Genomic DNA, 23438 nt, shown 5'->3' with positions numbered 1-23438 from the left:
GACTGGGGCTATTTTTCATGAAGGATCAAAGACTAAAGGGTAACCTTACAGAGGTTTATAAAAATTGCAAGGAGCATGATTAGTGTGAATAGATAAGGTCTTCTTTCCAGGGTAGGGTGGCCAAAACTAAAGGACACAGGTTTAAGGTGAATGGGGAAAGATTTAGAAGGGATCCAAGGGGCAACATTTCCACACAGCAGGCGGTGCGTGAAATGGAACGAGCTGCCGAAGGAAGTGGTGGAGGTTGGTACAATATGACATTTAAAATGTATCTAGATGGATACATGAATAGGAGGATTAGTGGGATTTGAGCCTAATGCTGGTAAATGGGACTAGATAAATTTCGTATCTGGTCGGTGTGGATGAGTTGGATTGAAAGGTCTGTTTCCATGCTGTACAACTCTAACTCTGTGAATGCAGCCCTGATGTAAAGGGCTGTCACTCGCACTCGCACTCTCCTCTGGAAACCAAACTGGACAACATGGAGCAGGTTATTGCTGAGCAGATGCTGCTTGATATCACTGTTAATGGACTTCCATCGCTTTACTGATGGTTGAGAGTAGACTGATGGAGAAGTAATTGGCTGGGTAAAAACAATGACTGCAGATGCTGGAAACCAGATTCTGGATCAATGGTGCTGGAAGAGCACAGCAGTTCAGGCAGCGATTTTGCTGAAGTTCCTCGGATGCTGCCTGAACTGCTGTGCTCTTCCAGCGCCATTGATCCAGAAAGTAATTGGTTGGGTTAGGTTTGTCCTGCTTTGTGTGTACAGGACATACCTGGGCAATGCTTCACATTGTCAAGTTATGCCAGTGTTGTAACTGTAATGGAACAGCTTTGCGAGGGGAGTGGCACGTTCTGGAGGACAAGTCTTCAGTACTATTGCCGGGATATTGCCTGACTTACGTTTCCAACCTTTTTTGAACAGGGTGTAACATTCACAATTCTCCAAACTGCTGGTATCACTCTTAAATCCAAGATAAATTGGAAAACTATAGACAGCGCTGACATAATTTCTATTTGCTTTTCTCAGTAACCTTGGGTCTTATCCTGTCATGGTACCTTAGCAGTTTTGTTTATAGATAGTCAATCCAATATCAACTTAGCAATGAACACTGCACCAAAAATGAGTTCAATGCAGTTTGGAAAGAAGAAACAAACAGCTAAAGCTCTACATTCAATAGGAGGAGACAATCTAGCCACAGTAAACTGGGAAAATCTAAACCAGGAGGAGGCATTCAAAAATGAATGTAGTACAAAACTAGCAAGAGGGAAGAGCTATAGAAACGAGAAAAGAAAATACACATTCAGGACTACATTAAAAAAAATTTCAGAAATCAGCAAAATGTGATATATACGGAAGAGCTCCAATAAGGGTGGAAAATGAAAACAAAAATGATTCAGAAACATTTTTTACAAGCCATCCTGCCCAGCAATCAAGCCCCCACCCCACTTCATCCATCACTCTCTTGTGCTCCTCTCCCTTCACCACTCATCCTGCTAATGCATAATCTGTCATTCCCCATCACACTCATGCCCATCTCCATCAATTGCCACCTGTCCTGTCACAGATCCCTCATACTCCTATCCCAAAGTCTAAAACCATCAACATTCCACCATCAACACCACTGGCCACTCTTTCTCCCCTCCCCCCCCCATAATACATCTGCCCCAATCAAGAGCCACCTTGCCCTGCTCCTGGTCAGCCATCTCACCCATAGGGACAGAAAATAATCACAGAGGCTATTGGAATGGTATCTTTATACCTAGATAGAAACAGAAGGAGAAGTCAAATTCATGCTTCAGCAATACAAACCCCTTGTTAGATGACACCAAATATGTTAAGCCATACTTGGCACTATACCTGAGGAAGTATACTGGACTTGGAGGGAGTGCAATACAGGTTAACTGGGAAAGTACATGGATTCCAAGGTTAAACAAGAGGTTACACAAGTTTCTAAATTCCAGTGACTGCAGAGAGTGATTTGATCGAAGATCAAGGTTTAACAAGAGAAGAATGAGGATACAGAAAACTAGTAGTTGAGGAATCTAGGACTGACATATGTAAAATTACAGGGAGAAAGTGAGGTCTGAAGATGCTGGAGATCAGAATCGAGAGTGTGGTGCTGGAAAAGCACAGCAGGTTAGACAGCATCCGAGAAGCAGAAGAATCGACGTTTCAGACAAAAGCCCTTCATCAGGAATGTAAAATCAGCCAAACCCTATTTGGAGTGAAATCAGGAATAATTTCTATGAAGAATGGGAAAGGTTGAAACAATAATCTATCATCATTTGTCAATTAGTTTTGTGTCAGGAATAGATTTATTTATTAGCCATTGAGATTATCTAAGGAATATGGGACAAAGGTTGAATTTGGAGTTTAGGTTACAATTTAGAAGTTTAAAAGGAACACTCTCAATGGAAAAGATTTAAAAAAAAAAAAACTGTCATCAGTTAGTTTTCTACCATACCACTAAAAATGAACTAATTTAGCAATTAGTCTACAATAACATTGTAATTTCAGGAGTTTTGCTTGAACAATGTCAACTGCTCAGTGTAATCTGAATCAGACATCTAGCTGCAAAAGTGAAAAACAAACAATTGGCTGTGTCTCAAATAATTCAAACTGTGATTAAAAAGTAGAGTGAATTATACAAATCAGCCTGGGAGATTAAAAGTGAATTTACATTCAAAGCAACAATTAAAGGTTTGTCTGTAGGGAAAAGGATGTCAGTGGATGTCAGTGGATAGTGGGCGGCATGGTGGCACAGTGGTTAGCACTGCTGCCTCACAGCACCTGAGACCTGGGTTCAATTCCCACCTCAGGTGACTGACTGTGTGGAGTTTGCATGTTCTCCCCGTGTCTGCGTGGGTTTCCTCCGGGTGCTCCGGTTTCCTCCCACAATCCAAAGATGTGCAGGTCAGGTGAATTGGCCATGCTAAATTGCCCGTAGTGTTAGGTAATGGGTGAAATGTAGGGGTATGGGTGGGTTGCCCTTCAGCGGGTCGGTGTGGACTTGTTGGGCCGAAGGGCCTGTTTCCACACTGTAATGTAATCTAATCTAATATAATCTAAAAAAAAACAGCAGTACCAAAAGTTGTTTCTTAATTTACAAAAATCAAAATACAGCCAAGTTTGGAAGAAGGATTTTTCCTTTGTACTAAAGAATACTTTGAATGGTCCTCTCCCTACATCACTTTCTTCCTGTCATGGTGAGAACTGTGGATAGTTAAATTAGTACAACTTTCTCCAATTTAAAATGAGTGGACAATGGATAAGTCAGGTATTTGAAAGCTTGTGAAAGCAAAAGGCAAAACACAAAGAAAAACCCTCAGTAATGTGAACTTGATTATTTAAAGCAAATACAAGAGAAAAAAAAAATCAGACAAACGATCTAGTTTTGTTTAAAGTGAAATTGGTCCAATTCATTTTAAAGGTTCTGTTAGAAAAATGAACCATAACTTGTAAATTAGACAAAAATGTTTCCAAAATTCCAGTACAGCATTATATAGTTATTACATTTTTAATAATACCACATCAATGCTCAGGTTGCGCCACAAATGCATTTAAGTTTATAAATGTATAGCTACTAGCACTATCAGCTTTAATAATTGCTGATAAGTTTATTTATTCCTGTGATTTGTCGTTAAGTCATTAAGCACCGTCTGAAGCTCATGCAAATTTCATTTGAAAAAAGTGGTTTTCTTTGTGGTTAAGTAACAAATAAATTATTTCACATCCTGAAATGCTGTAGGTGCAGCAAACCTGGTTTTAAAAATACAACAACACAAATGCCCTACAGCTGTAATAAAAGCACATAATTACCAAAATATACATCATGGAAAATTGAATAGTTTTCAGCTACTACTTTATTCTTGAATGCTGGAGGGTTAGATTCATTAAATTTCAGTGTTCAACGTGGCTGGAGCACACTCACCTCCAAATTACAAGTTTGAGAGTTCTGCACCTACTCTGTGATCCAAACATATGAGAAGGGTGCTACAAGATATATTTTGTTGAGTGGGACGGTAAGATGGGAGGGACTGCTGAGCTGAATCTTGTTTCAAATGAAGCATTGAACAAGGCCCTACTTGCTTATTTTAAGATGCTTAGTCACCAAAGAAAAATCAAGAAATTGTTCCAAATTCTAGGGCAATATTCCTCCCTCAACTATCATTTAATAGTTTCACTGGCTCATTCGCCATAATGCTGGGAGCTCATTGTACAAAAGCAATTATTTTTCCACTATGTAATAATGACAACATTTCAAGTATCTGTTCTATGTTAAATGCTTCAAAATCTCAAGAACTCCATGAAATGGGTCAAACCCAAAGACTTTTACTTTCCAATTCATTCACAGAATGTGGGCGTCACTGGATAGGCCAGCAATTATTGCCCAGAGGGAAGTTTAGAGTCAACCACATTGCTACAGATAGTGAACCAGATGAGTTTTTTGTGACAATTAGCAACAGTTAATATCATTAGCCTCCTAATTCCAGATTTCTGTTGAATTTAAATTCGACTATATCCAATGGCAGAATTCTAACCCGATGTCCAGAACACTATCTGGGACGCTGGATTAATAAGTCTTGTGATAATACCACTAAGCCATCGCCTCCCCGCTGATGGTTACCAAGCCTCATAAAGCAAAGCCTGTGCATGTTAATTTCTTACTCCTCATCTTCATAATCCAGTGCAACTTTGCAGATTCAGTGACAATAATTATCTTTACAATATCAATAATATATTATTGAGTTAATTGTGCATCCCAGTCCATGCAATGTTTCCCAAACTTTTTCTCATTTGGCACTATTTTGCTTCAAAATTGCTATGACCCCACAGCTAAGAGTGTGCTGGGGGAGGAGTGGGTGGCGATGGTAAACAAAAGCAATGAAACCAGGGATAGTTGGAATTATTTAGTCAACCAGATTTTTAAGTAATAAACACCTACTTTTTTAGAACTGTTAGGTCATACTCACTACTGAAAAACATAGGAATTTGGAGAGACATTGCAGCTGTCAGCACTCATTCTGAAATCTCCAGCACCCATGACCCAAGGTTTCGGGTCACAACCCCCAATATACTGTGGAAAGCCTTCCCACAGATGATCATTTATAACAGAACATGTTAAGTTAGCCATTCACAAAAATGCATAATCTGACGTATAATTGAGAAGTGGTCAAATCTCCTTGCAGAAAGTAGCCATGAAAATCTAAAAACAAGAATGCAATGCTGAAATCTTAAGAACTGAAAACACAATTTTTTTAAAAAACAGTTTAAGTGACTGAAAACATATCACTATAAAAGAATAATTGCTATGTACTTTAAAACTCTATAAACTTAAGTCAATTTGTTTTTACAAATTATCTTTATTGTTCGGCAAATAGATTAACAAAGAATTTCAGATGGGGACAAAAGGAATGTTCTCTGCACCATGTTTTAACGCATCTATTGAAGGTGGGGACATATTGAGCTATTTTACAAAGTGATAGGGAAAGTGCAGGTCAAACCTCCATTAAAGTTAGCATCAAATCATTCTTCTTGAATGTCAAAATTTTTATGAGAAAAAATATTTATAACTGAATTAAATATACAATTTAAAACTTTATGTATTAAACAACTAATTATTCATCTCACCTTATTCTGCAGCCACGAAACATGCCTGTATCCACTAAGTATGGGCACACAAGTGTCATCTTGATTCCATCTTTATCAGATGCCTTCAGTTCATGGCTCAAGGATTCATGAAATCCTATTGCTCCAAATTTGCTTGCACAGTAATCCTAAATGGCATAATTGATAAAATAGCATACTTAAAAAAAAACGATGCCAGTTTGATTCATAGACAGATTTACCAGCAACATAAGTGAACAGTCATGGTCTTATACCCAAGACAGTTGTGCTTCTTTGGGAAAAGGAGTGGCAAAGATCCTTAGTCTTATATTTTTAATTTTAGTGATGATCTGCCACCTATCTGAATAGGCACTTGAGGGAGGTGGTGGAAGCAATGGGAGAAAAACCAAGGAGAAATACATTAGTAGAGAAGCAGTTGCAAGGTCTATTAAGAGAGTTTGAACTCAACACATTTGGAAATGTTGGAGAAAGTCAATTTCATGCTGGTAGTATTTTGTACTCAAGTGTTTTTCTTTACATTCAGCAGTAGTGAATGCAATTTTACAAAATCTATTTAAAGGTTCAGTAAAATTTAATTGGATACTCTAGATGATAGATTCTGCCCATCATCTGGAAGAATGGCTAGAATAGATGGAAGAAGTAATTACATATGAATTATGGGAACATGGGTGTTATATTAGCTGATAGGTCAGATTGATGTGTTTGTAATACATCGGTTCATGTTAATATTCTATTTGGTTGCTTGTGCATAATAAACAGCAGGTGCTTCTTAGAGAAAGTGTAGCCAGACATTATTGCTGTCTTGGGGGATTTGTATGGTCTTGGTATATCTTCACAGCCTCTCTGATGTATCCTATATGTCAATGTGTGGTGGTTACATTTAGAGTTAAAAGATTGGATGTAGCAATTATCAAGTTAAAGCATGTCTGATAATAACCATTTTACTCCATTTGCTGTGTTTAAACAAGGTTGATGCTCAGAGTTTGGAATGTAAGCTGCAGTTGTTTATCCCAAATGAGGGAGTGAGAGAGAGAGAGCATGCGAGAGAAAGAGAGAGCGAGAGAGAGTGCGTAGGCGAGAAAAACAGGGCGAAAGGACGAAAAAAGGGAAAGAAAGAGAGAATATGAAGACAGAGCATATGTCAAAGAGCTTGCCGTCCACAGATTCTAAGACACTGTCAATGTTTCTTCTGCTTGGCTGAGCAAATTTGTTTTAATTGGAGCATGATGGCACCAACTTTGTAAATGGGCTTACAGCAGTGTACATATAAACAAGAGAACAGCTGACCAGTTGTAAAAAGGGGCCCAATGCAAAGAAGGGGGAATCAAAAGTAAACTCATTACAGGAGATGGGTGGACCATTAAGTATGATTAGTTTTTAATTTTTAAATTAAGCAAATATTGCTTGCCATACTAGTTTCAGAAATTCAGTAGGTAACACAGGATGGAGAAGGAAAGAAACAGACAGGAGTTGGGGCGTACAGTTTATGCTTGAACACTACGTAGCCAAGGAATATTCAAACCTTTAAGGGTGGATAATACAAGTTTCAAAATCAATAACTGAAAAGCGTATGATTACACAAAGCATTCAAATGCATAAGGAAAGCATATTGAAAAAAAAAGGATGAGCTCATATGAAATTCTTCCATCTTTTTCCTCTTCACTGCTGCCATCATCCCTTCATATGGCCCCCTCAACCAATTCAGAAGCTGAAGTGTGTATACTATAGTTTCTGTTAGTTATGTAGAGCAATTTAAGACCAGCTGTTCACAGTTAGGGCAATTTATACGTACAATATACTTTAACTTGAAAATTTACATGTTTGAAAAGACACCAAGACATAACGCATTCAATGCATTACATGTTTCTTAAATGGAGAAAAATAAATATTCCTCCAAGGTGATAATTTAAACTACTAACCTCTACACCAGCGGTGCTGAACAACCCTAGGGAACTTGCCACAGTCACGATATGCCCATGGTTCATTTCCAGCATCTTGGGAAGAAATGCCTTGGCAGTCTAATAAAAAGGAAAAGTCAAAAGTTTTCTTTTAAGATCTACACCACAAACAAATTTGTAATTCAGACAGTATACCCAAACAAAAAAAAATTCAAAATTAGACAGTCCTTTTAAAACTTGGAACATGTGGCAGTGAAGACAGGCAGCAGAGTGGTTGGTGCTGCTGCCTCAGTGCCAGGGACCCAAGTTCGATTCTAATCTTGGGTGACTGTTTGGAGTTTGCACGTTCTCCTTGGGTTTCCACCAGGTGCTCCCATTCCCTCCCACAGTTCAAAGATGTGCAGGTTAGGTGGATTTGCCATGCTAAGTTTCGCCATAGTGTCCAGGCACGTGTAGGCTAGGTGGGTTAGCCATGGTAAATAAGAAATTGCAGGGATGGTGGTGGATGCCTCTTGGATGGTTGGTGCAGGCTGAAGAGGCCTTTCGGCCCATATCTGCACTATAGTTTTCATAAAATTATAGAATCCTAAGGTGTTGCCAGGGTTGGAGGATTTGAGCTATAGGGAGAGGCTAAATAGGCTAGGGCTGTTTCCCTGGAATGTTGGAGGTTGAGGGGTGACCTTATAGAGGTTTATAATATCATAAGGGATATGGATAGAGTAAATAGACAAGGTTTTTTTCCCCTGGGGTGGGGGAGCCCAGAACTAGAGGGTATAGGTTTAGAGCGAGAGGGGAAAGCTATAAAAGAGACTTAAGGGGCAACTTTTTCATGCAGAGGGTGGTGCATGTGTGAAATGGGCTGCCAGAGGAAGTGGTGGAGGCTAGTACAATTGCAATATTTAAAAGGCATCTGGATGGGTATATGAGTAGGAAGGGTTTGGAGGCATATGGGCTGGATGCTTGCAGATGGGACTAGGTTGTGTTGGGATATCTGCTCAGCTTGGACAAGTTAGATCGAAAGGCTTGTTTCCGTGCTGTACATCTCTATGACTCTAACAGCAATTTAAATAACAATTATTATTTGACAATAAACAAAAATAATTGCTACAATTTTGTAGAACTATTCAAAACATGTTTAAACATTCCTAGAATTGGATGTCCAACATGTAGTAAATAGTTCTGCACTTAAACAATGAAAAGTTACCAGCTGGAAAACGTGTACAATATTGATTCTGTTGCTCTGAATTACAGATTTTAAAAAAAACTTTTAGTGAACAAAAATCGAGCAATAACTCCCTCTGTTCATACTAATCGAATTTTACTGAGTATTCATTTCACCTAAAAAATACAGAATCACTGAAATACCAACCACAGGAAACTGAATGTCAAATAATACAGTATTTCTCTCCCCCCTCCCCCCCACCAAAGCCAGGTTCTAAGGTCATATTAATTATGTAAATGAAAGCTGCATTAAGGAAAAACATCTATTTTATAACATAGACTCTTGGGTGCTGTCGTGATCCTTCTGATGCAAAGCGGCGCCTATCAGAAAAGTGAGACAGTTCCAAACAATTCACTACATAAATGAATAAATCATTTATTGCAATTGATGTAGTTCATTAAGGAAAACAGTGGTTGTTGTTAAGGGGAGTTACCGAGCCCAGTTAAAGGGAGTTCATATTAAACAGACTGCTATTAAACAAAATGATTCAGCTGTTGTTTGCTGCACTCCATTGCCTTTCAACATTTCCAAGTGAGATTTTATTTTCAATACTATCTTCATTCAGAAGGAGAAAACTAAAAAAACCTTTATTAGGGGAAAGGAGGAGGCTTCCCCTTCCTGTAAGAGGGAGAGGAACTATTAGTTAAAGGTGCACCCCAGATTGAGCCTGACTATTTCACTTAATTCATATTGTTGCTAGAAATAAACTAAAACTACACAGCAACATTTCTGGAATTGGATTGAGTCACAGAGATGTACAGCATGGAAACAAACCCTTTGGTCCAATCCATCCATACCGACTAGATATCCCAACCCAATCTAGTCCCACCTGCCAGCACCCGGCCCATGTCCCTCCAAAAAGTCATAATTGATGGGAGATGGGGACGATCAGTATGTGGTTAATGCATGCTGAAGGAGAAAGGGCATCAAATTTTTGGGACATTCATACTGTTCTGGGACACTTCTGTTCAACAGGGATGGGTTGCACATCAACCAGGTCTCGCATGTAGGTCCTCTTAAGTGGTTGGGGAGAGTTTAAACTAAATTGGGAGGGGATATGCATCGAAATACAGAAGTAAAAAAAATAAAGAGGTATATGGTGCATAGAAGGAGCTACTATCGAATAATACTAGAAAAAGTGCAGACTAAAGGTTACAAGGAATACAAAGAGTATTTCAATACGCAAGTAAATATGATTAGTAAATTACAAGCACAAATAATTATTTGGAATATGATGCAAAGGCAATCATAGAGATGTGGCTTAAAATTAAAGTTTGGGCATTATATACATTCAGAACAGAGCAAAGCACTCAGTTGCCTGAGACTAGTATAAAATGCTGAACCATAATAAAAGAGCCGATCATGTTGGAATAATCTAACTGAATTTTTTGAAGTATCAGAGAATATTTAAGGAAATGTCTTGTATTTAGATTTTAAGAAAATGATGCAGTATCATTTAGAAGGTTAGTCATGTAAAACAGAAGAAAATATTAGACAGAATTGAGGTTCATGGAATAAAACAGGGTCAACGTGGATAAAAATTGTCTTAAAGACAAAAATCAACTCTTTAAATGGCCATTTTGTAGATAACTGGAGAATGGTAGATGCTGATGTTCTAAATGCTCTATCATAAATTACTTGGATATTGAAATACAGGACAACATTTCAAAGTTCAATTCCAATTCTAATAGTATGTGATGGCAAACAGTGATGATATCACCAGCTGACTGCAATAGGAGAAAATGGGCGAAAAAAACTAATACAGAAATGCATTTTAGCAGAATGGAAAAAAGGAGAGGCAATATATACATAATGGGGGAAAGTGAGGACTGCAAATGCTGGAGATCAGAGTCAAGAGTGTGGCACTGGAAAAGCACAGCCAGTCAGGCAGCATCCAAGGAGCAGGAGAATCGTGTTTCAGGCATAAGCTCTTCATCAGGAATGATACATAATGGCTGTTCTAAAGAGTGCACAAGGACAAAACGAAACTGGGGGTTCTCAGTCATGGGTCTTTGAAGATAGAAGTATTGAAAGTAATTAGCAAAGCTTAAGGGACCTTGAAATTCATAAAGTAAAGTAGGGAAGCTAATGTTGAACTTTTATAAAAGCTTTGGGCAAGTCACTAGAATGGTGTGTTTATGGTAACCACAGAAGGGTTCTTGGGGACTTGGAGATTTACCTCAATGGTTCTAGGGGTGAGGGAGTATGTTGTCCTAGCACCGCTGGCTGGGCTCACAATTATTGCCTGTACCTAGTTGCCCTGTTAAACTGTTGCAAGTGGACTCAATGCATTTAGGATTTTGATAGCAACACTGAAGGAATGGCAATATTTTTCCAAGGCAGGATGGTGCATGCCTTAGAGAGGAACTTGCAGGTGTTGTTCCAATGCATTTTCCATTCCTTGCCCTTCTAAATGGTAGTGGATTTGGGTTTGGAAGATGCTGTCTAAGGAGTTTTGGTAAATTTCTGCAATGCAGCTTTTAATTCTTTTGGTGCAGATACTTACCATTGGTGGCCGAAGGAATGGGTGTTTGTGAAATGGTGCTAATCAAGCACACTCTTGGAGTCAATCTTAGAGTGTTTTATGAGCTGCACTCATCCAGTCAAGTGGAGAGTATTCCCTCACACTCCTGACTTGTGCCTTGTAGACTGGTGGACAGGCTGTGGGGAGTCAGGTAAAGAGTTACCTACTGCAAGACTGCTAATCCCTGAGCTGCTCTTGTAGCCAGTGGTTTTTTTGGTCAGTCCAGTGGAGTTTCTGGACAATAACAACTCTCAGGATGTTGACTGTGGGAGATTCAGTGATAGTAATGCCATTGAGTGTCAAAGACTGATGGTTAGATTCTTTGTTGGAGACGGTCATTCCTTGCATGAATGTTACTTGGTGCTTATCAGTCTAAAGCTGGATATTGTCCAAGTCAAAGATATATGCAGTATAGAAAGAGGCCCTTTAGTCTATGCTAACCAACAAACACTAAACTATACTAATCTCATTTACCTGCACTTGGCCCATTGTCTCCTATGCATGGAATTTTAAATCCAGACGCTTCTCAAATGTTGAGACAGTACCCTCTCAGAGAATGTTTCATATTTTTACTACACTCAGAGAAAGAAATTCTCAGGTTTCCTACAAACCACTTACCCTTCACCTTAAAACTCAGCCCTGTGGTCTCAACCTATTTCCAAGCCCATTTTCAATTCAGTTTGCCAAGTTGCCTTTGATCCAGTGAGCTCTTACTTTTAGCTCCAGCCTTCCATGTGGAACCTTATCAAAGGCCTTACTGAAGTACATGTAAAAAACTACTCCACTACGCTCAATATGTTTAGCCACCTTTTTCAAAATATTCAATTCAATTAAATAGTTAGACAAAATCTCCCTCTTACAAATTCATGCTGACTATCCTTGCCTTTCTAAGTATTGATTAATCCTGTCCCTCAGAATCTTTACCCAGCAGTTACCTGGTATTGAGCAAAGGACCCACATTAGCTATCCTCCAGGCATCTAGCACTTCTCCTGTGGCCAGTGATGTATTAAATATATTCACCAGGACCACAGCAATTTCCTCCCTTGCCTCCCATAGCAGTCTGGGTATATCTTATCAGGCCCTGGGGAGTTATGCACCTTTATGTCCTCTAAAGCATTTAATTTTTCCTCCTAATTAAGGAGATCTTGCTAGATATTGACAGCTTCAGTATCTGAAGAGCTGCGAATGGTGAATATTCTCGAATCAATAGCAAACACCCCCACTTTTGACCTTATGCACCTGAAGATGGTCAGGCCAAAAATACTCCTTAAAGAATTCTCAAAGATAGATGTTCTGGAAGTCAAGATAACTGACCTCCAACAAGCACAATCTTCCTCTGTGCTTGGTATGACTCTAATCACTGGAGAGTTTTCCCCAGTCTCCGATTGACTCCAGTTTTTCTAGGGTTCTTTGATGCCACATGATCAAATGTAGCCTTGATTTAGCTACACGTTAGAAAAACTAGATTTGATCTCCTTAGGAAGTTGAAGGGTGATCAAATACAGGTGCAATGACAGTTTTAGGTGAACAAAGTTAAAAAGCACACAACAGCAGTCGGTTTATTTAGAAGTATTAGCTTTCAAAGTGCTGCTCCTTCATCAGGTAGCTGTGGAGCAGGATCATAAGACAGAGTTTATAGCAAAAGATCACAAAAGATTTGAACAAACCTAGATTGCTGCAGTCTTTCATCTTTTATAATGGGTTGTAGGTTTTGGTTCATTAATATGTAAAAAGGATTACCTGGTTCTCTTAGTTGACAATACAAGGACAGGACTAATTTTTTGGCAAGACATGCAGGATGGATGTGAGGGAGAATTTTTTTTTTAATAAGATATATACTATAAGTGAATGGTAGGGCCTGGGACACTGCCTACAAAAAAGGAGTAGAAATGGAGACTATTGGTGATGAAAGAAATTGGATCGTCATTTAAAGGAAATAAATGTGCAAAGCTATGGTGTTGGATAGGGGAATGTGGAACTGAAGGGAGTGCTGGGACAAAAACTGAACCACTAAATGACCGCTTTCTATGCCATAATGACTATGGAATTGTCCAGATCCTAGTTGTAAAGAAGATAAAGCACGATTTAAGCAAATGAAAATTAAAGCAAGCAGGCATGTTGTGTAGTTTCTACAAGCTGGACAAATGGATATTTGGTTCTGAATTCACTTAGAGTATTTTGCATTGGTGTCATGAGGCACCAGCATAACTTTTGTCTATTGACAAGTGATTAACTTAAACTATATCTTTGTGATGAATGCATATGTCACAAACCTATTACTGAAGACAAGCATTTCCAATTAGCTAAGCTAATCATAGCTTAATGTTATTCAAAATAATATGTAGATTAATGCCAAGCACACATTGGAAAAAAAAACTATTTCCTTTTCTAACATTGGTTGGAAACATTGAAAAACCAAGTAAATAAGAGGCTACATGCATGCAAAATGCATCTGCTTTTGAGCTCAAACTTACCCTTGGCATCCAATTACACAGCGAAGGATGTCTAATAGTAGTCTCAATTACATCAGTCAGGAGGGCACTGAGTATACCCAACTTTCTTTACATAGCAACATACAAGTCAGGCTTTTAAACCTTGAAAGATCTCTCCAAAAAAAGGGGTCAACTTACATGCCCAGTTTAAAAATGAAATGCTAGAAGTGGTGTTGCCATTTTCAAATGTCATCTACTTCTGACATAAAAGTTTTGCAACATATCCCATATCACACAATTGATTTCTTTCACCCAGTCAGAAGATGTTCCAGTCAGTAAAATCCACATTTGAGGGGAGAAAAACAGAGGATAATTGCTAATGCAAATATAGCTTGCTAAAGCAGAATATTGAGTTATTCAAAATTCATAATCAAAAACTGACTACAAGGGACAGAAAACTGGGGGTAATCTTGGGAGCTGCAGTTACATAAATAGTTATAATTTTAAAAGTTAGGCAAGAAGAATTGAAGAGGTTAGATTGAAAGAAATTAGTGTTATTTTTTAGCTTAGGTGATATCATTAGTTTGAGGGACTCTTGAAATCAAGATCAAGTGGAAATATATTTTCAATATTAACTGATTGTAAAGCACTGCATTGAATTGGACTTTTAAAATTAAATGCTGCAAATAAAACACTATTGGTATTGATAATTAATCCAGAAGCTTGGCAACAGTACAACATTGTGAAAATACTCAAGAATTGAATTAAGAGTTGAGCCAAGAAAAATGATTAACATTCAGGTTTCCTGTATAAATTATAAGAGATGGGTGGGTGCAGGTACAGGAAGCAAATATTATATAAATCAGAAATATCATGATATAAAAACCCTAGACATTTACTCATGAGTACTCAAACTTATTCAAATTCTGTCATGCTTAATCTTTTTATTACATCTACAGGCACTAAACTGCATCTATTTAAGGCACTGTTTCTGGTACACACTTGTTTGCCAAGTAGCTACATAAAAAAAGGTCATATTAAATAGCTGTTGCCTTAGTCAAGCATATATACATCAATTCTGACACTTCAAAATATTATAAGCAAACAATCTGAGTTCATGTCTTAATTTGTACTTTGAGAAATTGTGGTGTCACTGTTCAGATTACTTGTGAAAGTCTATTAAAATAAGAAGTTCTAAATGCAGGAACAGTCTCACCCCTATAGTTTTCAAGCAAGCAGAGGCAAATGAAAAAAAAAATATCATAAATCTCAGTTGGGTATGGCAGAGACTTAGAAAAGAATGATGGAAATTCAAAGCCATAGCCACTCTCCTTCACAATTTTTACATACCTGTATTTCCTGGTAGAAGACACTGGATGGCAAGTCATGAATGAGTGAAAATTCCTCAAGTTTAAACACAGGAAGGATGGATTTTGGCTTCCAACATTAATTCCACTCCTTTGTTCCTGCTTCCAATCACCTGCCCTGTCAATAGTTTAGTCTGAAGTCAGGTTATACAAAACTCAAATCGTTCAGCCAAAAACCACACATGGCTGCAACATTACCAGTCTGCCTGCCTCTACTCCTACTGCTGCTTAAAATTTTATTCTCGTCACCTTTTAAAGACTGTCCTCTTGTAGGCTCCCATTGTCTACTACTATAAACTTGAAGTCGGTTGTTCTGATACATTAAATTTTAAAGGGTTCAATTGTAAATGCCTCAATTGCCTTGCCTCATTACATTTTGTTTGAAAACTTAAAACAGCCTTGCACCTACCACCACATTAAGAGATTCTTGCCCTCTGTATTTACATCCTTCCCATGAAGACTGTGCACTTACTTCATCCAAACATTAGAGAGAAGAAAAGCTTATTTTGTATACCGTATACTTCCAAAAATCTCAACTTGTTAATTGCAACTCAAAAGATATTTGCACTGACTAGGTTTGAAACAAGATTCAGCAACTGAACTGAACATTAAGTTTTAAAGACATACCCACAATGGGCCCCAGCTTGGAGTAAATTGTAAAAACATCAACTGGAAAAAAGGAACATTTATAATGCTTTGATTTTGCTGTTAGAATAACCTACCAAAAATTGTAGGGAGACCAAATTTTGACTAGAAATCATTTATCACAATAATGAAGTTTATTGATGAAATACTATGGCTTTTACTTAGTAAACTCAGTCAAAAAGCAAGTTACAATATCTATAATCTACAATATATAGCATCTATAACTTGTATTAAAAAACATCCAAAGGTTCTTCAAAACAAAAGTCGTGCTTCTTTTGGTAACAAAGAAATCAAAGATTTTCCTTGAAGCATTTTCATCAGGTATAAAATGAAAAGGTGACTACTGATGATCAACTCTTTTCTTTCACAAACCTGACAACAAAATAGATCATGGACATCCACTACCAAAACAGCTAAGACTCCAATTCAAATATTCCATTTGGCATTATTCAGTGTTACAACTCAAGTATGACTGGAGATGCTGAAATCATCAAAATGGGTAAATGAGCAGAGAATGGTTTCTGGCCATCTTTCCTACTTGGATAATGGCACAGTCAAGTTTCAAATAAAAGACACTAACTGGCTATTCACAAAGAATATAGAGTTAGCTATTATACCTAAGGGCTGTGGAAATATAGCAACCTAACTCGAGAAACTAAAAACAGAAGTATTGGAACCATAGCAATTGCTCTAAGTGCATGTTACAGTCAGGAAAGAATTCAGAGCAGGCTGATTAAGGTGTATGGGGAAAAAAGCTAGTCATAGTACAGGTATATTAAGACAAGAAAAGACATTATGTAATAATAGAGATCCTGGTCCAAGTGTCAAATGTATTGTCAACATCTGAAATGAATCTTTATTTCAGTGAACCTAAAGGATTCATTATGAAAACTTCTGTTTTATGCGACGAGGCAATGAGACTGGGAGAAATACTGATGTGTCACTCCAATAAGGGCATAATTCCCTTTCTACATTTGTGACTAAATAGTAACAGTATATCATGCTGACAAAATGAATTAGGCTAGTTCACAAAAAATGTCTTATCCACTTTTACCAAAAGCACGATCAATTATTGAGATGGCTAAACTCAAACTATTTAGATCCCAGCAAAGTGGACTGTATTTCTAAAGTTTTCTTAAAAAAACACGTTGCCCGATTTTTCTTTTACTTACACATTTGTAAGCTTATAACAAACTATAAAATCATAAATAAAGTATACTACACCTTTTTCTCATGTTACAAGTCCAGGTTTGGCTAGCATTCATTTTTACATGTAATGTGCTCTCAAGATTGCAAGAGAAGGAATAAGGAGGAAGCAACAAATCTTATACAACTTCAAGAGATTTATCACACAGCACTAACATATTTTCATATTGTTCTTTGCAGAATATTTTCTAGGAAACTAGTGTTCACAGCACAAACTTGTTCTTCTGTATAATAGTAGAATATTAGAATAATAATTAGTAGAATCAAAGAGGAGCCATAAACCTTCTGAGCCTGCTTCACCATTTAATAAGATCACGGGGGTCATATTAATAAGATTAGGGACTTTTCTCCAATAACCCTCAACTCCCAACAGTTCTAAATCTCATTACCTGAATATATTCAAAGCCAGCCTCCTTGGCTCTAAGATAAAGGTTCCAAATAATTACCATCCTCAGAGTACTGAAGAGGAAGAATTTCTCTTAAGTGGGTGACTCCTTATGCTGAAACCATGGCCGCTGTTCTAGATTCCCACATAGCAAAGCATGCTTAGTATTCCACTTACTATCTTAGAAAAAGATCATTCCTCCACTCTCAAGAGCAGAGACTTTATTCAACTTTTCTGTATAATGTAATCTTTTTCTGAGTACAGAATGTTCAGAGAAAGGAAGATCAGAAAGGATAGTAAACACCAACAAGAGATGGGGTTAAGAGACGAGATGCAGTTTGGGGATTTGGTGGAAAAAAGATTCCAGAGGGATGTGGGTATCTGAGTTGTTACAGCTTGCATTCATTATTGCCCGAGAGGGAGAAAAACAAGTTTGTTGCTACAACGTCAAATAAGCTGAAGAATGAAGTGGAACTGGGGAGGGGGAGTTAGGACAGCTCTGAGATGGCATGAGATGATGCCAATGGAGAGAGAGCCATTCAGAGTGCGCATATGACGGTGCATGGCACTGATTGTGGATTTCAGGATATGGAGAGAACAACCGTCTAACGAGTGTTGTACATCACGGGTGTGATCCTGAGTGGATTCAAACATGAAGGATGAAATTCAGTTGGAATCCATTTGGGAAGAGTTAGAGTTGGAGGCAGTCACTAATGAGTGAGATGTGGCTGTGCAGGAGTTTTGGCAAATACCTGATCAACCACAGGAAGTGAGAACAAAAGTAATGATGTTTAACAAGAAGAAAGATTGAGAGGACAGAGGAGCAGAACTTCAAGGAGAACGTGTCTGGAAGAGATGTGCAATGATTTAAAGATGCTGGAGATCTGAAATAAAAACAGAAATTGCTGAAGAAACTCTGCATTTATGGATGTGATGATGTTGAAGTGCCTGTGTTGGACTGAGGTGGACAAAAAGTTAAAAATAATACAACACCAGGTTATAGTCCAACATTTGTTTGGAAGTACTAGCTTTCGGAGTACTGCTTCTTCATCAGGTAGCTGTGGAGCTGAATTCTGCTCCACAACTGCCTGATGAAGGAGCAGTGCTCCGAAAGCTAGTACTTCTAAACAAACCTGTTGGACTATAACCTGGTGTTGTGTGATTTTTAACTTTATGGATGTGGACATTGCTGGCTAGGCCAGCATTTATTGTTCATTCCCTAGTTGCCCAAAGAACAGTGGAGAGTCAAACACATTGCTATGGTTCTAGGGTCACATGCAGGTCAGACCAAGCAAGGGCAGCAGTTTCCTTCCCTAACAGGGCATTAGTGAACAAGATGGGTTTTTTGACAATTGTCAATGGTCCCATGCTTATCATTAGACTCTTAATTCGAGATTTTTATTGAATTCAAATTCCAATTCCACCAGCTGCTGTGGCAGGATTTGAGCTCAGGTCCCCAGAACAATCCAAAGACCCAGGCAATAATATACTTGATATACAAGTGTTTGATGCACAGTGGATGCCCAAATCAACTTAAAAAATATAAATTGACACCTGAAGGGTGACCAAACCCGAAACATTAATTCTGCTTTCTCTTTCCCAGATGCTGCTAGAGTTTTTCCAGCAATTTCTGATTTTGCATCTGTCGTTCTTTTTTTTGTTACAATTGATCAAGTCCTGTGCTTTTCTTTGTTTTAATCTAGTTTCTTGGGCCTATCTTCAGAACGGAGCTGTAAATCAAATCTATTTACTATGTAAATTGCTTTTGAAAGGATCAGTGCACTAACAGAATGGAAGATACGAATAACTAGCAGAAAATGTATAAACTGAAAGCAATTTATTGGGTGAATGTGGCCTTGGGCCCTCCAATACACAAAATGTGTTAAAGCAAACAAGGCTCCTGATCCTAGTTCAGAGACCTTCGGCTGTTGTTACACACAAAGCACTCCAGTTTCTGCTTATAGCTGATTAATTCACAAAAGTGAGAAGATTTATTTTGCTGCTTTGCACCTCTCTTAATTAATTTTCCTGTTACATCTTTACCAGGAAGAATAGGGATCAATTTTAAAAAAGCATGCTGATCACAGCTGTAGTGTCACTCCACATTAGTGCAACAATGTTTAAACAGACGTCATTTTCAAAAAGCCACCTGGATTTCATTAGCTTCAATTGTTTTTCTAGTATTCCCAGCAATACCAAGAAGTCAGTCATGTTAGGATTTATAAGAAACAGCTTATTAATAGTTCAGAATGCTTACATTTCAGTACTGTTAAAGCAACAAGAAAGGAGTCCATTTGCCAGAGGCAGTCAGAATACACTTCCACGGGACGGGTTTGAGGTACAATCGGCAACGTGCACCAATTTATACTTCTATGTACCTGTCTCATATGCATTTTTATAAACATTTTTCTTGCCCATTGCAGTTAGTCTCACGAGTTTATTTTCCACAATTCTAATTCCACAGAAAGAAAACCTTTGCGTCTTGTCAGAAAATCCCTACTGTAGATAGAGGCAATTTATATGAATTTGTAAAGGCAAGGACTGATTAGGGATAGTTAACATGGCTGTGGGAAATCATGATGCTCAAACCGGATTGAGTTTTGGAGGACGTAACCAAAATGTTTGACGAGGGCAGAGTGGTAGACATTATCAATATGGACTTTAGTAAAGCCTTTGGCAAGGTTCTGCATGGTAGACTGATTAGTAAACGTTAGATCACATGGGATTCAGGATATGCTTGTTAATTGGGTAGAAAAATACTTGACGATAGGAGTCAGAGGGTGATGATGGAGAGTTGTTTTTTCAGACTGGAGGCTTGTGACCAGTGGTGTTCCACAGGAATCAGTATTAGATCTGCCGTTTTTTTAATCATTTATACAAACGATTTGAATGAGAATATAGGAGGCATGGGTTGGTAGGTTTGTGAATGACACCAAAATTGGTGGTATAGTTGACAGTGAAGGTGGTCATCTAAAATTACAAAGAGATCTTGATCAATTGGGCAAATGGACTGAGGAGTGACAGATGGAGTTTAATTCGGATAAATGCAAGGTATTACATTTTGATAAAGCAAACAAGGGCACAACTTATTCAGCTAATAGTCGGGCCATGGATAGTGTTGCATCGGGTTCAGTAAGTAGTTCTTTAAATGTTACGTCACAGATAGACAGGTTGGTTAAGAGGTCATTTAGTGTGCTTGTTTTCATTGCTCAGACCATTGAGTATAGGAGTTGGGACGTCATGTTGAGGTTTTACAGTGCACTAAAGGTGGTCTCACCAATGTCATCTGTACAGTTCTGGTCACCCTGCTATAGAAAGGATATTATTAAATTGGAGAGGGTTAAAAAAAGATTTACCAGGATGTTGCCAGAATGGGAGGATTTGAATTAAGGAGAGACTGGGTGTTTTTTTCAGTGGCAGGTTAAGGGGAACCTTATGGAAGTTTATAAAATCATGAGGGGCATAGACAGGGTGAACTAGGTTAAAGATATTTTCCCTAAGGTAGGAGAGATCAAAAATGGGGAGGCATATTTTTAAAGGTAAAAGGAGAGAGATTTATAAGGGTCCTGAGGGGCAACGTTTTCCACATTGTGGTTTGTTTCTGGAATAAACTGCCAGGGGGAGTGGTAGTTGTAAGTACAGGTACAGGTACAGTCACAACATTTTAAAAAAGTCATTTGGACAGGTACAGGAATAGGAAAGGTTTTGAGGGACATGGGCCAAACGCAGGCAAGTTGGACTAGTTTATTTTGGGAAACTTGGTCAGCATGGACAAGGTAGACCGTGGAGTTTTCTTGAAGTAACAAAGAGGATTGATGAGGGCAGAGCGGTATTTATGATCTATACGGACTTGAGTAAGGCGTTCAACAAGGTTCCCCATGGGAGATTGGTTAGCAAGGTTAGATCTCACGGAATACAGGGAGAACTAGCCATTTGGATACAGAACTGGCTCAAAGGTAGAAGATAGAGGGTGGTGGTAGAGGGTTGTATTTCAGACTGGAGGCCTGTGACCAGTGAAGTGCCACAAGGATTGGTACTGAGTCCTCTACTTTGCATCATTTATACAAATGATTTGGATGAGAGCAAAGAGGTATAAGTTAGTAAGTTTACAGATGACACCTAAATTGGAAGTGTAGTGAACAGCAAAGAAGGGTACCTCAGATTACAACAGGATCTTGACAAGATGGGACAATGGGCTAAGAAGTGGCAGATGGAGTTTAATTCAGATAAATGCGAGGTGCATTGGGAAAGCAAATCTTAGCAGGATTTATACACTTAATGGTAAGGTCCTAGGGAGTGTTGCTGAACAAAGAGACCTTGGAGTGCAGGTTCATAGCTCCTTGAAACTAGAGTCAAAAGATAGATACGATAGTGGAGGGCTTTTGGTATGCTTTCCTTTATTGGTCAGAATATTGAGTACAGGAGTGGGAGGTCATGCTGAGGCTGTACAGGACATTGGTTAGGCCACTGTTCGAATATTTCATCTATCGGAAAGATGTTGTGAAACTTGAAAGGGTTCAGAAAAGATTTACAAGGATGTTCGGAGAAAGTGAGGACTGTAGATGCTGAAACTAACACAATTTTGCTATGTCAACCCTTGGCAAATAAACTGTAAAACTTATTGAATAGAGTCCAATTGAGTACCTGCCTTTAAGCATTAGAAATGCATTAGTGTAAATTAACAATGAAATTCTGCATCTTAGAACAAAAATCTATTAGTTTTTCTATACAACAGACATTTCCAAAAAAATATTTTAAATTCCTCCTTTTATACAGTTAAAGGAAAAAGCATGTTTAGTTTTTCACTTGCTCTAATTAGTAAAAAAACTTAATCTAATTATTTATTTGGTTCAGTAGCAATATCAAGTGAGCTTGCTCCTTCTCCACTTCCAGAAAACATATTATGAATTAGGTCTTCTGATTGTTGCAAGGATCTTGTGTGGCATGTACTTTACTGTATGATGTTACTTTACATAACAGGAAAACAAGTTTGCTAAAGGCCATCCTCAGCCTAAGTGCTTTCCACCCAGACAATAACAATGGATGGCTTTGGTTAAACATTCTGCTCAGAAAGGTTTGAAGTATTATCAGTTCTTATAAGCATTATATTGGACCATGTAAATCTAGCGAACTTTATTGAAAAGACTGCTCAGATTGTCACATGAAAATATTAGGTTACTTGCAATACGTTTTAAAGACATAGACAGAATACACTGATTGGAAGGCATAAATAAAAGTATACCTCTAGGCATCCAAACTGAAATGTTCCTTACACATGCCATACATATCAACAGCTAGATCCCTTGCCTGGCAAGATTGATTACTCACAGGGACAGCAAAAATGCTGTGCTATCAACATTGCATTTGCTCTGTCATTTGGCATCTAATCAAATTGCTCAAATAATACATAATTGTAAAATAACTTGGTCAGCGGAGCCATCTCAGACCTCCAGCAAACACCATTATCTTCGACTAGCTTTCATTAAAGTAGAATTCGGCATCAATGTCTTCCCAATTGTTTTACCACAAACTGGCCAATTAAAGTACCATATACTTTTTTTTTGGTGCATTCTAAAACACTAGTGCAATTTGTACTTAGTATTGATTTAATCTGATGTAAAGCTAGGGGAAGTAAAACAACTTACCTAGACATTAGCATTCACAAAACGGGTAACAGGAAAGAAAGAAACTTTATAATAGATTATCTCGTTTCAAGAATATTAAAATTCAACAGCACCTCCAGTTTACCAGTGCAGTCTTGACTATTTGATGAACAATGTTAGATGCCAAAGACCTCAAGCCAGACACAAGGGTCATGGTTTACATGGCAGTAGTGCTACCAGCACTGAGGATGCAGTGGAGATCTTGATCACGAACAACAGAAACCTCAATGTCTTGAGAAAAGCCCTGGTGATGCCTCTGCAAAATAACTGGCAGAATAGGCATTCCAGTATTAGTAGCCCCTCTCAGGCCAGTTTCAAGACACTATTTACATTCAATCAGTTGCAATGGGCAGGTCACATGTCTATAGCCTATGGACAAAGACTTCAAAAACAAACTGTCAATAGCTTTGTCACAGCAAACAATTACCAGGAGGGCAGAGGAATGGCTTTTAGTATATCC

At 38.2% G+C, this 23438-nt stretch overlaps 1 protein-coding gene across 1 annotated transcript in view; it reads right to left on the bottom strand.

Annotated features, from left to right (window-relative positions):
- Positions 1-23438, bottom strand: part of LOC122549517 (retinol dehydrogenase 10) — a 62708-nt gene that overhangs the window by 11352 nt on the left and 27918 nt on the right. The window contains exons 2-3 of the mRNA XM_087985968.1: positions 7555-7653; positions 5639-5784 (exon numbers count right to left, since the gene is read on the bottom strand). Of these exons, the coding sequence (XP_087842094.1) occupies positions 5639-5784; positions 7555-7653 (245 nt within the window). The remainder of the gene's footprint in view (positions 1-5638; positions 5785-7554; positions 7654-23438) is intronic.

This window comes from Chiloscyllium plagiosum, unplaced genomic scaffold (assembly GCF_037043375.1).
Source record: "Chiloscyllium plagiosum isolate Xiang-an unplaced genomic scaffold, Cpla_swu_hap1 HiC_scaffold_4, whole genome shotgun sequence".
In the NCBI taxonomy this organism is placed as follows: Eukaryota; Metazoa; Chordata; class Chondrichthyes; order Orectolobiformes; family Hemiscylliidae; genus Chiloscyllium; species Chiloscyllium plagiosum.
The sequence above is the reverse complement of the archived record's forward strand: the minus strand, read 5'-3'. Positions and strand labels throughout refer to the sequence as shown.